This window comes from Polypterus senegalus, chromosome 2 (assembly GCF_016835505.1).
Source record: "Polypterus senegalus isolate Bchr_013 chromosome 2, ASM1683550v1, whole genome shotgun sequence".
Lineage (NCBI taxonomy): Eukaryota > Metazoa > Chordata > Cladistia > Polypteriformes > Polypteridae > Polypterus > Polypterus senegalus.
In genome coordinates this window covers 135052557-135069826 of record NC_053155.1, presented here as the reverse complement: position 1 = coordinate 135069826, position 17270 = coordinate 135052557, and the positions used below count along the sequence as shown (strand labels likewise).

The following is a 17270-nucleotide window of genomic DNA, read 5'->3' as shown; positions in this document are numbered from 1 at the left end:
TGTTAATGCCATTGTCGAAATGTAGCTTTAAAACAATCTACATAAATACAAGACCTAGGAAGGAAAGAGCCAGAATGCTAAGACAAATGCAGAATTGGGATGTCTTAGCGAAGACTCCATGGAAGTCTACATGGAAGTTTTATTTAAGAAGTATAGTGTTCATCCAGAAAGTTTAGATGACATATGCATGGCACAATTTGCATCTGAATATGTACCAATTAGGAGGTAAGCAAAGTTAGATGAAGACAATTTTGACTTGGAGGAATCCAAGGAGTACAGACACAAGAAGAAATAGTCAGTGATTAGGTACAGGTGCTACAAATTACAACAGGATAGAGTAAATAACTTCAGAGAACAAGTACTTCTCTTTCTGCCATGGAACAATGAATTCCAAGACACAAAATGTCAATTGTGAGGAGTTGTACAATGAGAGTCTGGCACGGTTCAAAGAAAATAGGAAAATATTTTCTGCAATTGGAGAAAATTTTGGACGAGGTGTTGGAAAGTGCCCAACAAGACGTTATCGATATTGAAGAGGAAGACGCACAAGAATATATAAAAGAAAAAAGTTTCACTGGAACAGAACGTGGATATACTGCAGCAAGGAGGACAGGAAGCAGCTATGAATAAGAATCGGTACAACTGTTCAAAAAAAATGCCCCACGAGGATATCTGCTTATTGGCTTCCTGACTAAATGAGGGGTAGAAAGATTTCATCTTCCATATTCTGAATTTGTTTAAATTAAGAAAATACTCCTTTTTATATCTTCTTGAGTGGATCAGCAGGTGTTGGAAAAAGTACGGTCATCAGATGTATACATCAATCTATCAGAAATTATTTCGAATCTCAGCCAGGTTCGACTGGGGATGTACTTTTATGCGTGTCATCAGGAAAGGCTGCATTTCTTATTGAAGGTATTACATTGCATACAGCATTACCGGTCTCTCAATTTCGAGGTCAAATGCCTGAATTATTAACAGAAGTGGCCAACACAATAAGGGAAAAATTATTGAACGTCAAGTTACTCATAATCAATGAAGTTTCCATGGTTGGAAGTATACTTTTCAGTCATGTAGATTGTTGTTTGCGACAAATAATGAGTGTCAACAAATCGTTTGGAGGAATATCCAATTTAGTTGTCTGGGATTTGAACCAACTACCACTACCAACTACTACTCACCGATTTACAAGATAAGAAAAGGCAACGATTTTTTTCTAATTAATAGAAGAAATCCACTTTGGGAGGTATTTAGATTTTATGATTTGAAAGAAATTGGGGGAATAGGAAATTAAGACCTAAACTATTTCACTTCCAGTTAAGACTAATATGACACCAAAAACTCAGAATCAGTGTCTCCATGATGGGACAGTTAACTTCGTAAGCTGGAATGTTAAAGGCCTGAATCACGAATTAAAGAGAAAGAAAGTACTTTCTCACCTAACAGGTCTAAATGCTAAAATAGTATTTTTACAGGAAACCCACTTACTAAGTAAGGATCAGTTCCGGCTGCAAAAAGACTGGACTGGCCAAATGTTCCATTCTAGTTTTACAAAGAAAACTAGAGGGGTGGGAATTCTCATACATAGAACAGTACCATTTGTAGCATCAGATGTAGTATTGGATCCTGAAGGGAGATATGTGATGGTCATGGGAGACTTATCTAACTGTAAAATGATTTTGATAAATGTTTATGCACCTAATGTTGATGATAAGGAATTTATACAAAATTTATTTGCATCCATTCCCAATCTGAACACTCATAAACTTATAATGGCTGGGGACTTTAATTGTGTTCTAAATCCACTTTTAGATAAGACTTCCTCCACAGGGGGAACGGCAACTAACACCGCAAAGATAATTACAAAGTTTATAACTGATCACAACTTATCAGATCCCTGGAGGTTTTTAAACCCAAATTCAAGAACATATTCTTTCTACTCACCAGTACATCATTGCTACTCAAGGATTGATTACTTTTTATAGATAATAACTTCTTGCCTAAGATTAAATCTTGTAAATACGATGCTATTGTTATTTCAGACCATGCTCCGATGATCTTGGAGCTGAAATTACTAAGCCCCATACACTCACCCCAAGAGATGGCGCCTCAATCCGCTTCTATTAGCTGACGAGAATTGTACTGAATTTATATCCAAACAAATTGAATTCTTTCTAGAGACAAATACATCCCCTGAGATCTCTGCAGGAATACTCTGGGAAACTCTTAAGGCCTTCTTAAGAGGACAGATTATCTCATATCTTTCCCACAGAAATAAACCGCGAAGAAAGTAGCAGAGATAAAAAGCGAAATTACTAAAATAGATGAAGAACATGCCAGACTACCAAGCGAGACTCTACATAAGAGGAGGCAGGCTCTACATTCAGAATTAAACCTCTTGACAACTAAAGAAACCGAACAACTAATTTACAAATCCAGACATCATTATTATGAACATGGAGAGAAAGCTAATAAGCTTTTAGCAACAAATTCACAAGCAAGATGTACAACGCAATCTCGTAATTACTAACACTAACGGAGATAAAATCATCGAACACAAAAATATAATGTACACTTTTAGAGACTACTATAAATCCCTATATACTACTGAGTTTAAAGAAGACAATATACAATCTAATGCATTTCTGGATAAATTACAGATACCACAAATTGACGCTATTAGTGTGGAGGAGCTCGATAAACCTCTGTCATTATCAGAATTACTGGATGCTATAAAGTCACTCCAAGGTGGAAAAGCAGCAGGCCCTGACGGCTACCCTGCAGAGTTTTACAAGAAATTCTCCGCTCAGCTAGCTCCCTCCTATCTAGCAACATTTACAGAAGCCAGAGATAACCAATCTCTTCCACAAACCTTTCGCCAAGCACTAATCACTGTCTTTCCAAAACAAAATAAGGACTTATTACAATGTGCATCATACAGACCAATTTCACTTCTGAATAACGACGTTAAAATACTCTCTAAAATCATAGCTAGAAGGATGGAGAGAGTGCTCCCTCAGTAATATCACAAGACCAAACTGGATTTATTAGGGGCCGACACTTATCTTCAAATCTTCGACGCCTGTTTAATGTAATATACTCACCAACTAAATCAAACACCCCAGAAATATTATTATCATTGGATGCAGAAAAGCATTCGACATGATTGAATGGAAATACCTTTTACTATTTTGGAGAAGTTTGGGTTTGGCCCAACATTTGTGCATGGATTAAATTACTGTATACTAACCCAGAAGCTTCAGTTTGCATCAATAACATTTGCTCAGACTACTTTAAACTAGAACGTGGCACAAGACAAGGATGCCCTTTGTCACCACTGCTGTTTGCAATTGCCATTGAACCACTGGCAATACATTGTCGAAATACTGATCAGATAAAGGGGATTAGCAGAGAAGGACTGGAACAGAAAATCTCATTATATGCAGATGACATGGTACTGTATATATCGGATCCAGAAAATTCTGTGCCTGCAGTCTTAGCAGCACTCACAGAATTTCAAAAGCTCTCTGGTCTCAGAATTAATCTGAATAAAAGTGTACTCTTTCCGTGAATTCGCAAGCATATAATATTAGATTAGACACCCTTCCTTTTATCATTGCAGAACAGTTTAAATACCTCGTAAACATCACAAGTAAACATAAAGCTCTTTATCAACAAAATTTCGCTGTCTGCATGGAAAAAATTAAACAAGACTTGCATAGATGGTCAACCCTTCATCTCACACTAGCTGGAAGAATTAACACTGTTAAGATGAATATTCTTCCTAAGCTCCTTTTTATTTCAAAACATACCAATATACATTAATAAATCGTTTTTAAGCAATTAGATTCAACAATAACCTCATTTATTTGGAATTCTAAACATCCACGCATCAAAAGAGCGACTCTACAAAGACAAAAGGCAGAAGGTGGCATGGCTCTACCTAACTTCCAGTTTTATTACTGGGCGCAAATATACAGTCGATAAGAACCTGGACACAAATAGAAGAACATACACAGGCATGGACCGCAATAGAAGTAAAATCCTGCAGTACTTCTTTGTATTCCTTGCTTTGTGCTCCAATAAACACACGCTATCGGCAATACACTAATAACCCAATTGTGCTCCACTCACTTAGAATCTGGAACCAATGTAGAAAGCATTTTAAGACGGAGAAGCTTCTTTCTGTGGCACCCTGCAAAAGAACCACCTCTTTCAACCCTCACAAACATATGCAGTTTTAATATCTGGAAAAATTTGGAATTAACTTGCTTAGAGATCTTTATATAGACAACGCCTTTGCATCCTATGAACAATTACATTCCAAATTTAACATTCCAGCTACAAATTTCTTTCACTATCTTCAAATCAGGAACTTTGTTAAACAGAACCTTCCAGATTTTCCTCATCTTGCACCCTCATCCACGCTGGAAAAATTATTGCTCAATTTCAAGGAGTTAGACTCCATCTCTACAATATATAAAATCCTTTTACAATCCCTTCCTTTCAAAGATCCAAGAGGACACTGGGAAAATGACCTCTCAATTAATATATCAGAAAAGGAGTGGAAAGTAGCAATGCAGAGAATTCACTCAAGCTCCATATGCAAAGCATACAATTATACAGCTCAAAATTATATATCGAGCACATCTGTCTCGACTAAAACTCTCCAAAATGTTTCCAGGGCATGATCCAACCTGTGAACGCTGCAAAAGCCCCAGCCTCACTAGGTCACATGTTCTGGGCCTGCACCAAATTAACATTATTCTGGACAAAAATTTTAATTACCTCTCAGACAGTCTTGGACTCACAATCCCTCCTAACCCATTAACAGCTGTGTTTGGGGTTCTTCCAGAGGGTCTTAAAGTGGAGAAAGACAAACAAATTGTGATTGCATTCACTACACTTTTGGCACGCAGACTTATTCTGATAAACTGGAAGAACCCAAACTCTCCTCTTTTAAGTCAGTGGGAAACTGATGTGTTATATTATTTAAAATTGGAAAAATCAAATACTCAGTTAGAGGATCTGTGCAGACTTTTTCAAAACATGGCAGGATCTAATCAGTAATATTTTGAAATGTTTATAAAGCACAGAGAATTTGTTGATTTAGGTATTTTTAAAAGCCTTAAATTTTACACCGCTTGGCTTGCTCTCTCTCTCAAGGGTGGGGATCGATCTGTTCTTAGCATAATTCTTTTTTTTGTAAAAATTGATTGCTATGTATTGATTGTAATAAAATTAAAAAAAAAAAAAAAAAAAAAAAAAGAAATAATACATCAAAAGGATGAATTTGAGTTCATTGAAGCATTGAATGCATTAGCTTGTGGAAATATGGAAGAAAAATATATTGATCAAGTCCAGGCAAGTGTCAGCAGTTCCGAATGGTGCAATCAGACTGTATAGTGAAAATAAATGTGTGGACCTTTACAATGAAGAGACAATTAAAAATTATCCTGGGCCAGAGTACATTTCCTATGCGAAAGATGTAATATTAAGGAAGATCTTAGAGACAACGAAGGATTAAAGTGTTGGAAGGACTAAAGTGCAAGAAGTTGAGTGAAGTAAATGGCCAACCACATCAATTAATTTTAAAAATAGGAATAAAATGCATGGTAACCAGCAATAGTGGAAGATGGTCTAGTCAACGGGGTCTGGGGAGTATGAAGGTTAATATCATTTGAAAATGATAAAAGTCAAGAACCAAAGATTCTTTAGTTCAGTAATAAAGCAAGAACAGTCCACAAGAGGTTCATCTATTACAGTGAAATTGCATCTAACTTAGTGCCTATTAGGAAAATTTGCGTTGCACTAAATATATCGAATAAAGTACAGTACCAGATTTTGAGAACTCAACTTCCAAATGTTACCGCAGAAGCAATTACCATCCATAAAAGCCAAGAACAGACGTATGAAGTAGTAGCATTGGATTTTAATGAAATAAGGAGGATAACTAGGCCTTTGTTTGGGTCCCAAAAGAGTCGAGAAGTAAGGATTCCTGCTTACAGGAGCTGTGCATATTAAGAAGTACAAAGAATTTGTACATACCACTTCGTGTATTTAAGACTCAACAGGACTGTAAATAGCATATCAGAATGTATGCTCTTTAAGGAATAAATTGGAATTTATCAAAAGTGAAAAGTGGTACTTTAACAGTGACATACTGATATTTTCTGAAACTCTGAATTCTCAAAACGAAGAAGTCGGACTTGATGGATACAAGTTAGTATTTGGGAGTGATGCTCAACACGGTTAGAGAGGATTCATTTGTTTTGCGAAACCCAATCTTGATGGTCTGAATGATGTAATACATCATTGTATAGAGAAGAGCAACGATTACCATGTTAAATTATTTGTTTTTACTGTTCCTGTGATGACCATCGTTTCTGGATAGAAGTCTCCTCGCACGCCAATAAATGTGTTTCGAACCACTTTTTAATCGCTGGTGGATAAGGTGAACTCTTTTGAAGAAGTCACTGTAATTGGAGATCTGAACATCATATACAATGGATGACAACAATAGTGACTTACATGTATCTTTCAGCAAATATAAACTTTAATCTGCTTTACCAATGGAAATCCCAACCACTGATTTGAATACACAAATATACATCATTTTTGCAACAAATGGAATTTATGCAGGAGTGTATGAAACATACTTTTCATATGACAAACCTGTGTATTTTATATCCAATTATAAAATTCTTTCTGATGCAGGGAAAATAACCGATTTCACCACCGGGCTGGTTCCTTCCCCGACTAAGATACAAAGAATAGAGGACTGAACAAGAAGTAAAGGTGTAAATAAACCAACAGTTATTAAACAAGATGTTAATAATCATGCATGTAGTCTTCAATTGCATAATATTCATTTTATTCTTTGCACCACCCGCAAATAGAAGCAACATCCATCCATTGGATGATCAACACCATAAAGATATTTTTAGCCCAGAATGGGTTGGTAATGTGAATATTTCAATAAAATATTAGCAACATTAACTACATTTTCTCCTCAGTCACCACTTCTTCAGTTACCCAATTCCATTATTCCTCATACCACAAATACACCAAAAATTCAGATTTTGTTTGATGAGACAGCTATAAGTGCTGAGGACATTGGTCACTGGATTTGTTCATACGATGATGGTAGTGTAGTGCACATCTTCAATAGTATAAATCATAAACAACTCACTGGAGGAGAAAATATCTATTTGGAAAAGTTGTACAGCATACAAACTATGTTCACTGTGGGGTCTATTCTATTGCTTTTGCGGTGTCTATTTGTTTTGGTAGAAAGCCATGTGAAGAAAATTATGATACAACTCGTTTACGAAGTTACACCACAGAAATATTTCGGATCAAGTGGTACTTTTGTACAGATGTTCAAAGCGGTGTATTGTTTGTTTCATTATTTAATTCTGATTATTGAATGTTTTACAATTAATTATATTTACATTTAATATTTTGGGTTTTTTTTATTTTCTCCTTTACTTTGGTAAAAGTACTGTATATGTAGGATATTGGTTATATTTATTTGTATTTATATTAATATATTTATTAAATTTACTCTTGAGGGGTAAACCAACACACATATGTTGAACCCACCAGAAAAGGGTAATGGGAATCTGTATCTGCTGTGTCCATGTCGTGGTTCCCGGGCAACGCACATTTTTATTCATATTCAATATGAACATAAACATGTAGTTAAAAGACATATTTGAAAGGTGCTTCATTTACATTTAAAAATATTATGCCAACATAGAACCCTTAAAATAATAAGGTAAATAATAAGACCTATTCTTTCAGTTTACCGATATGAATGACCTATGTCTGAGGATACAAGAAAGCCGAAGGGAGATCACTCGCAATTTTTAATCAATTGAAAATGTATAGAACGAAGCCCCTAGATACTGATTAGTATATTGTACTAAAACAATACTATCTTAAAGTAACAAAAAGTTTTACCATACCCTAGCATTTTATGACCCCACAAATACTGGGGCACCACAGCTGCTGACATGCTTTGAAATGCACCCCTCCATAACCTTCCATACACCAAACCTCTGCACACTTTCACAGCATCTGGAGGAGACAACAGCCAGAACATTGAGATCATCTCACCTAATTGTTGTGTTCATGTTTGTACACTTTTATAATGGGCATCCTGAAAGAGCTTGACTGTGGGTTTGTATATCGTAATATTCTTTAATACAAGCTAAGTGCAAAATTATTTGTTTTGTGATTGATTTGTGCAGTTGTTACAGCTTTGAAACGGCATTGTATGAAAAATTACTTTTGCAAAGTGCAATTCCCCAGTGCATTCACAGAGATAATGTTTCCCGGTGGGCACAAATGGCTACTAAATAATTTAAATATAATCTCATGGGTTTCTCTGATTATTTAACTTTTAGAGACTTATGTAGGTCCAAGGAATCCGAACTCTGCTAATCTGAAATAAAACATTAAATATTTTACAAATTGTTTAGCATTTAGTAAAAAAACCTAAAACATTCTGTGTATTAGTACACAGATTCAGATCACATGAATGCTACTAATGCAATGTTTTCAGTTAACTGATTATTTGCTGGATGAGGGAAAGAAGCTACAATTAAAGTTTATTTTACCTATAACACTAGATGTAGTGCCTCCCGGACACCCTACAGTAGAAAGGCAAGGACCGTTATTACCAGCACTGGAAACGTAGATTATGTTATGTTTCAACACGGCTTCGGAAATCACTTCACATATTCTCCTGAATAAAAAAAAAAAAACAAACAAAAAAAGGAAGTTTGAATGCATGGTGCATCACAGAACTTGAGTTTTTTTGTGGTAAGTAAAAATCTAACACTATATTAAAATGCCTAATAATGCAAACATTTTAAGTATTTCTAAATATTTCATGTAAATAGGATAAGTGAAGATCCTGACCAAATAAATGTCATTGTCATTATAGTATGCCATCTACTTTCTTCTTGCTTATGCATCAAAATCTTCAAAATGTTACTCACCCAGAATTTGGCCAATGAGTAGCTTCTCCATAGCTGTAGTTAACAAGATCACACTTGTATTTTATAACTTCTATCATCTGGATGAAAAAGGAAAAAAAAAAAGTTTTTATAAGATGTCTAGCCAAACATTAGAGCTGTCTTAGCTTTAGCCAATACAATGTCAGGAAACACCCATAAACTCGGCTTACCACATTTTTGAAAATGTAGATTCACTTTGAATAGGTAGTGGCAGCACTGCTGCCTCACAGTAAGGAGACCAAGGTTTGCATCCCAGATCCTGCCTGTGTGAAGTCTGCATGTTCTCCCCATGTCTACATGGGTTTCCTCTGGATGCTCTGGTTTCCTCCCACAGTCGCAAGACATGCAGGTTAGGTGGCTTGGCAATCCTAAATTGACCCTAGCGTGTGGTTGGGGTGTATGTGTGTGTTCACCCTGCAGTGGCCTAGTGCCCTATCCAGGGCTTTTTCCTGAATTGTGCATTATGCTGGCTGGGATGGGCTCTACCACATAATGTCCCCGCCACCCTAAGGGACTAAGGGAATTAGGAAATAACAGACTGACTTTTGAATAATATATTGAACCGAGCAAGAAGGACACTTGGAGTAAAGCATCAATTTATTTCTCCAATAGCAGGGACTTCCAGAACCCCTTTATGCCGTGATTTAGGTATTCTTCAATCTGTTTCCTTAGTAATATCAATTAGCTAATGCTTTCCAATTTTTACATTGCTAACCTGTTTTTTTTTTTTTTGTTTTTTTTTTTAACTGCCTCTTGTGCAGACACAATTTGCTTATGATCACACACAAAACACCGTATTGGCTTACTCCTCCACTATTTTACAGATCCAGCAGGATAAGACATGCCACCTGCCAAGGAAAGGTACATCAGATCTCTCTGTCTGAGTGCCTTTATGCATGGGTTTCACGCATGTTTCAATTTAAGCTGGAAAATGAACAGTAAAACCAACTTGAGTCTGCCTAGCCGATTGCCTGTGGGTTCCTTAATCCACTTCACTTACATTTCCAGACTGGATGGCAGCATTTTTTCGCTTTCCTTTCCTGATCTATGCAATATGAATCACCAGAACTTTCCTTTATAACATCTTTAACCTGTAATTCTCCAGAACAAATCAGGATCTCCTACGTAGGAACCCAAACCTTATAACATATTTCTTGCTTATTTTATATTATATAGTCAGAGATCACTCCTCATTTTTGAGTTTGTTGTGTCATTTCAGACAAAAAGTAATTACAATTTCTGAATCTTAGTTATCAGAATAAAATGAGTTTTACAGTTCTCTCCACTATGGTGGCAAATGATGAAAGATTAAAAGAATAATAATAACCAATTAATCAAGTTGTATGGATTTAAAGCCACATTACATCATCTTATGTCCTAGTTAATCGTGTGCCTATAGTAGTCATAATAAAACATGACACAACATTCTCAAACTTGCTAATTCCAATCTAGGACTACTGAAGGGCTCCAGCTTTGGACATATGGCAGGAAATGGAGTGAGACCTTGCCCAGAGCTATTACAGGGCCCATTCAAGCACACACAGTAAGCAAGGGGAAATTTGGAATTGTTTATTTAAAGATACATCCAAGGATTTGCTAGGACACAAATTCAGTGATATTTCCTGAGGTCATTGGGTATTTTGGGTCTCACAACATTAAATACTCTTGCTCAGGTGATCCAGCCATGGTTGACCAGGTCCTGACTTGTGTCCCAGCAGCAACAGTCCACAATTCAGACCTCCTGAAGACCCTCTCTGCAGTCTCTATGGCGGACTTTATGGCTTTCCTTTTTGCAGCTCCTATCATGCCAAGCATGGTATAGACCTTGCATAAAGAGCAGCCAGCAAAGCCTCTACACCCCACCTCAAAGGACTCAAAGCCCACCCTACGTCTGGTTCGCTCCTCCTCCACACCTGCACGCACTTCCTCCTGGACTAGATGATGTCTGCCCTTGCCATGAACCTTGTTGTACAGAGGTTGTGGGACTGCTTCCAAACCCTCCAGCCCTGTTGCCAGAACACCCACCAGAGCCTTGTGTTTCAGCCGAGACTCCAGCAGCTCCAGACTATCCTGGGCTCTGCTGATACCACTCTAGAATCCATGGAGTCCCGATAGAACAGTCTCTCTCTTGTGCATGACACTTTAAACTCTTCTTCAAGGGTGCTTATTGGAAGCTGGAGCTTACTGCTACTCCCATACAGTGCTGTACTATTTAAACTGTGTGGCAGACCCAGCCACATACGGAGGTAACAACTAATCTTCCTCTCCAGGCTCTCCACAGTTGGACATATTCACCTCGTACACCAGCAGAAGCCACATGATACAAGTCAAGATGCCATGTTGGTTTAACCAAGCCTTGAACCTTCTAAGTAAGCCAGATTTGCCTACTGTGGTGAACCAAGTCTAAAAGCTTCTTGCTCGCTGCTTGGATAGCTATTGAATCCCTAAGGGTACAATCAAAGATCTTGCCTAGGTTTGTAACTGGTTTCTCTGTAATGAATGGTATTGTAATGGCATCCACAAAAAAGTGAAACTTGTCTGCCACCTTCCCCACTTCAGCACCAAGGCCTTGGATTTTGCTGGTCTGAAGCTCATTCTTGCCCAGGAGATGAGATTTTCCAGGAGGAGGACCCACCAGCTACTAGGCACTAACATAACTGTGACAGTCAGTTTGTCCATGAAAGATCTGATGGGGGGCTGCCAAGTGCCAGACTTGGACAGTGGAACTCTCATGGCATGGTTGAAGAGAATAACTGAGATGGTACACTCAATTATGACCCCTTTCTCAAACCAGTGCCAGTCAGATGTTAGAATCACTGGAACTGGAAACTTAAGCCTGAAGTTTCCAATGTAGTTCAGGATGAGATCCTTGATCCTGCTGGGTACATAGTATTGATGTAGGGTAGTTTCAACCAGATTGTGGTGTATTGAGTCGCACTTGTTGGCAAGATCAAGCCACAGCACAACCGGGTCTCCCTTCCCTTTGTATGAGTCACTGATCAGCTGGGTCATAACTCCCATATGTAAATTAACCTAGCCAGGACATTTTTTGGGATGTGCAAGGAAAACCCAAACAGACATAAGGTGAACAAGCAAACTCTGCATGAACAACAAATCGAATGAGGGATTCAAACCCAGGACACAGGATCAATGACCTAGCAGTGCTAGCCTCTGCACCATGACACAACATGAATGCATTTTTATACACACACATATATAAACAAGCAGACATGGGCGGGTCATTAAAAAGTCTGAGGTTGGCCTATTATAAGGAAACTAAGTAAACAAAATAAGTTTTATTTTACAAAGCACATATGTACTTCACATATTAATCACGGCATAGTGCGTCCTGTGGAGACAGCCCTTAAGACTGAGGAACAGAGGATAGCCATAAAGGACCCAAATCTGGAGAACAGGATTGGTGAGGCAGTGTTTTGAATCAGAAAGTGGATTGTCGGCACTTTTCCCTTATTCATTGCTACAAACTCCAAAGCAAATCAGTGTAATGTCGACCCATTAGTCTGTCTTTTGAGGCATATAATCATTGTGGAATACTGTATACCCTCAATTTAAAACAAAAAACAAAAAAAATCACAAGCTTAAATCCTGAATTTCTTTCATACTGTATAATTACCGTGCTTCCATTATTGTACTGTATATTTATTATATTCAGATTTCATCTCCAGTTATGAAATAGTTCTTAAAATGTTCTTAGTCTGAATCCATTAGCTTTTGCAAGTTTTTTGTGAGCTGACATTTAATTTTATATTTCTGTAACATTCACTGAGACACCAGGTTTTTACAAGGTCGCACAGTTCTGTGGGTCAGTATGTATGTGTAATGGAAGGATTTTTCTCTGTAAAAAGCAAAGGTGAAATAAAGAGAGGGAGTGAATCAGGAGAGCAGATGGGCGTTGGTCGCTTCAGCGCAGAATCAGCTACAGAGACTAATGTTTTGGGAAAAACAGCCGGGAATGTTCTAAAGATACAGCCAAGGCTATGTAAGGAGTTGTTTTTCACTTCGAGAGGCTTTTTTCACATGTAAGCATATTACTGTGTCTTCTGGTATCAGGCACTAGTCTCAAGGCCGAGTAAAAGAAAAATAGCGACGTGTCCCGTGGAAGGAGGGGGTATGCTGAAACTGATCACTTCTGCATGCACTGCTTTCACGTAGGCCGCTTTTGGGCAAGGACACCTTAGTATATAAGGGAAGGTTCCGCCCTCAGTTTCTTTGGACGCTCAACCGTGGGGAAAGGTGCACACCGCCCGGTCTTCTCTTGATAAAAGGCACATGGGGTTGATCCTCTGACGAGACTGACATGCGGGCTCCCTCAGTCTACTGGTCTAGGATGATGGCTCTGGGTCTTTTGATGTATGTTACTGTACGTATAAGTTTGTTTCTTTAAATATATTACTGTAAGCATATATATTTATTTCTATAATCGATCGCTACTGCATTATATGTATTTAAATGTTATAATTGAATAAGTAAATTTTATTGAAGTATCAGACCTCTTCTCTCTGATTTTTGCCCACTTATTCTAAAGAACCCCTTGAACCATTTTCCCAAATCAAAACAGTATGTAAACATGCCTGTATAAAATCATTTATATTTCACATTGTATCTTAGAGATATAATTAAGATGCTGGTAAAATAATCAAAACATTTCTTTTTCCATAAAACAACTGTCCCCTAGATGTCTGACTTCTTATTACAAGTTGTTTAATAAAATGTATGTAATCCAGCCTGAGAAATATTAGCTAATTTGTGAAAGAGAGGGAAAAAAATAGCAAAACACATACATATGTTTTTGCACTAGGACTTGCAATGAGATGAGCTTGTTTTCATAGCTTTAGCTTTAATTAGTATGATATGTGATTAAATGGATTTGCAAAGATGCAAATTTGAACACTGTCAGTACAGACAATGTTCAGATGCAGTGGTTTTTCTTGTTTTATATATTTTTTTATGTTCATTATTTTCTTCTTTCTCAAATCATGGACACAAGCCACTTTTGAACTACAGTATATGTGAATTGATAATTTTTTTTCCCTCATGATGGCAGAAAAACTGCAAAGACAGCTCTGTGAGACATCTGTAGCCTAGTCATCTCTACTCCACAAACAATCAATTTTTCAAAAACAACATACACTTCAAGAAATGAAACTTACCGCTCTGATCAAGCCAGTCCCAGTCTCCATTGTACTTAACCTTGTGTCTCCTATCTTAATGGCCAGAATCTGTGCACCAGGAGCTACACCATTTCGCTCAGGCTCCTCCGGAAAATTACCAGCAGCAATGCTGGCTACATGTGTTCCATGTGCTCCTAAAATATAAAAAAAAAATAAATAAATAAAAAATGTAATTAAACGAATATTAGCAAGAGTTTTTTTTAAGAACGTACTGGTTGAATGTATGAAATGTAATGTATTTTAAATATTGTTTATTTTCAACTACTGTTCTGAAAACAATGTTTCTGCTGTTGCCTGTAGCTCAGATATTCAAAATATTTCCTGCTGGTACAAACTTTCTTGCTTGTGGTAAATGCTTAAAATACAGAACAGCTTTACTTCTCACATGACTGTCATACCCAAAAGTGAAGCAGAGTCTGGTTTTTCAGATGTGGCATGATGACATAAAACATTAGAAACTTCGAGGTTTCTATTGTTATTATTTTTAGAATTTACAATATGATTTTTAGAGATTTATAAGTTTTAAAATTATTTAAAATGTATAAATCAGGATTATGTCAAATAATGTACGTATGTGTATATTATATATATATATATATATAATTTATTTATATTTTTTGAGATAAGGCAGAGAATGTAAATACAGTGGAGTGCCAAAGACCAAACAGATTAAAGGCTGTAGTCATTTTTATGTCACACCTGGTAAGGAATCTGTATTTTGGTTAGTATGGGAACACATATATGCTGCAGTAGTATCTGAAAAGAAAAATGTTGTGAATGTACTGTAAATAAATAGTCGCTTTTGAAAGGGTTTGGATAAATATATATTTATTTTAATTGTATCAATCCATTAGAGAGTGGAAAGTGAATTCTTCACTCTGCTTGAGCCACTCTGATTAACACAGAGAAATCAGAGTTATTGACAAGGTAAGAACTGACAGCTAAAAAGCATATAATAAACAAACAACTTATCTATGAAATCTTTTAGATAAGGCTGGAAGAAATTATTCTATAATGGCAACATACTATATGCAAGTATACATATGTAAAACTCGTTTTACATTAAAAAACAAAATCTTTCACAAAACACATTAGAATTATGGTGATCCCCCTCCCATTCGCACTTACTGAAAAAAACAACAGAATTGCTCCCATCAACAATACGCAAAAGATCTTCTGCAATATATTTCTTTTAACAACATTGATGGCCAGTGTTTGATGCTGTCCTATAAAGAATTGTTAGACACTTCATTTATCTCACAGTCTTTGCAGACTTCTACAAGATAAAGTCAAACAATACACTCTAGGCCACTTTTGTTGTTACTTAAAAATAGTTTCAGCTTCCTACTCCTTAATGTCAAGTGTTGTTGTCAAGAGTTGTATGAGTAAAGACTGCACAGTTAGAAACAAGACTTTCAGCTATGCAATTTTTTTGCCAAGTGTAATTTTAGATCAACATTGGACTATTGTTATGAAGGAAAGGATTGTGGAAGGAACAGAACAATTTCAGTTCTGAATAAAATGCTTGCACTTTTGCATAAAAATGTCTTTTTTTTTGTTAAACCTGTGATTGAGCAAAATAATAATTGACCTAATCAATTATCAAAATAGTTGTTGGTTGCAGCTATATATAATATACAATAATGCCTTAGTTAACAATGTACACAGATTTTTGCTTGTTATATGAAACTTTATTACTGGAGGTAAATTTAATATTATGATTTGTATTGTAACCACCTGGGTGGACGGAATACTAGTATGCACATGTGTCAAAGAGATAATGCCTTATGTAGTCGCCTTTCTTGGCCATCCTACAACGCTGCTCCTGTGCACGGCCACTGGTGCTTCTTCCATGCAGCTCCAAAAACACTCTTGCCTGCTTCGTTCACAGCATTGACATTCAAACTGCTGCTTCCACTTCATAGCTCCTTTAGGCTCAGAGGCAGCACCATATCCTTTATTACTGTATATACATGAACCCGTGCATGCATGCACATATATACACACATACATACATACATACATACATACACACATACATAACATACATACATACATTACATACATTACATACACACACACACACACTTAACTTAGCATGATTTTTGCTTGTATTTGACCATTTCAATCTTTAATTGTTATCCTTACCTCCACTTGTCACAATGCACAGCATACTGCCTTCATCATAAATGTTTACGGAATAATTCAACATTTCTGAAGTGCCAAATGTTGCATAATCTTGGGCTACTCTAAAATTTTGGAGTGGAACACAGCAGCTAAGATCTCCACATTCTGAAGTATCGATACAAGCTCTGAAAAAAATCAAATAAAACAATTAAAATAAAAAATAAATATTGAGTTAATCGGGTAAGAAGCCAGCAAATAAATAAATCAGAAATCAACACTACCAAATTGAACTTCTCCTAGAATGTTGTTTTGTTTTTTTTGTTTTGATTTTGTTCTTTATTTCACCTTATACAATTTCTTGTATTAGGAATTTGTTAGTTTTCGCATACCCCTTGGGGTCAGAGCGCAGGGTCATCCATTGTACAGCGCCCCTGGAGTTAAGGGTCTTGCTCAAGGGCCCAGCAGAATAGGATCTCTTTTGGCAGTGATGGGGATTTAAACCGGCAACCTTCTGGATACCAGCACAGATCCTTAGCCTCACAGCCACCACTCTGCCCTAGTAGTACAATTATTAAAACCAATCAACTAAAAAAGACTGTAAACAATTGGGAAAATAATTATTTTTATTATATCATTAGGTTAGAAATTGAAAAATAATAGAAGCAACACAATTCAAAAAGAACAGAATATCAAAAAGAATTTTATAAAATGGTAAAAAAAAAAAAAAAAATTTATAAAAGTAAACACACAATCATGATAAGCAACACATAATCTTCACTATGGAAAAAATATTATTGTTTTTGTCCTTTTGCATACTTTGGTACGTTTTGGACTACTACTTAGCAAAACAATGATATTGTTAGGTACACCAGAGGTGTTACGTATATATCAACACACAAGGAGTACATAGGTCAATTTGTGATTG

General features: G+C 36.6%; 1 protein-coding gene across 4 annotated transcripts in view; it reads right to left on the bottom strand.

The window, feature by feature from the left end:
- The window catches only part of tpp2 (tripeptidyl peptidase 2), a 106825-nt gene that overhangs the window by 68097 nt on the left and 21458 nt on the right, over positions 1–17270 (bottom strand). For all 4 annotated transcript variants that reach the window (XM_039744670.1, XM_039744672.1, XM_039744671.1 and 1 more), the window contains exons 6-9: positions 16367–16530; positions 14198–14352; positions 9009–9085; positions 8625–8752 (exon numbers count right to left, since the gene is read on the bottom strand). In XM_039744670.1, coding sequence (XP_039600604.1) covers positions 8625–8752; positions 9009–9085; positions 14198–14352; positions 16367–16530 — 524 coding nt within the window. The remainder of the gene's footprint in view (positions 1–8624; positions 8753–9008; positions 9086–14197; positions 14353–16366; positions 16531–17270) is intronic.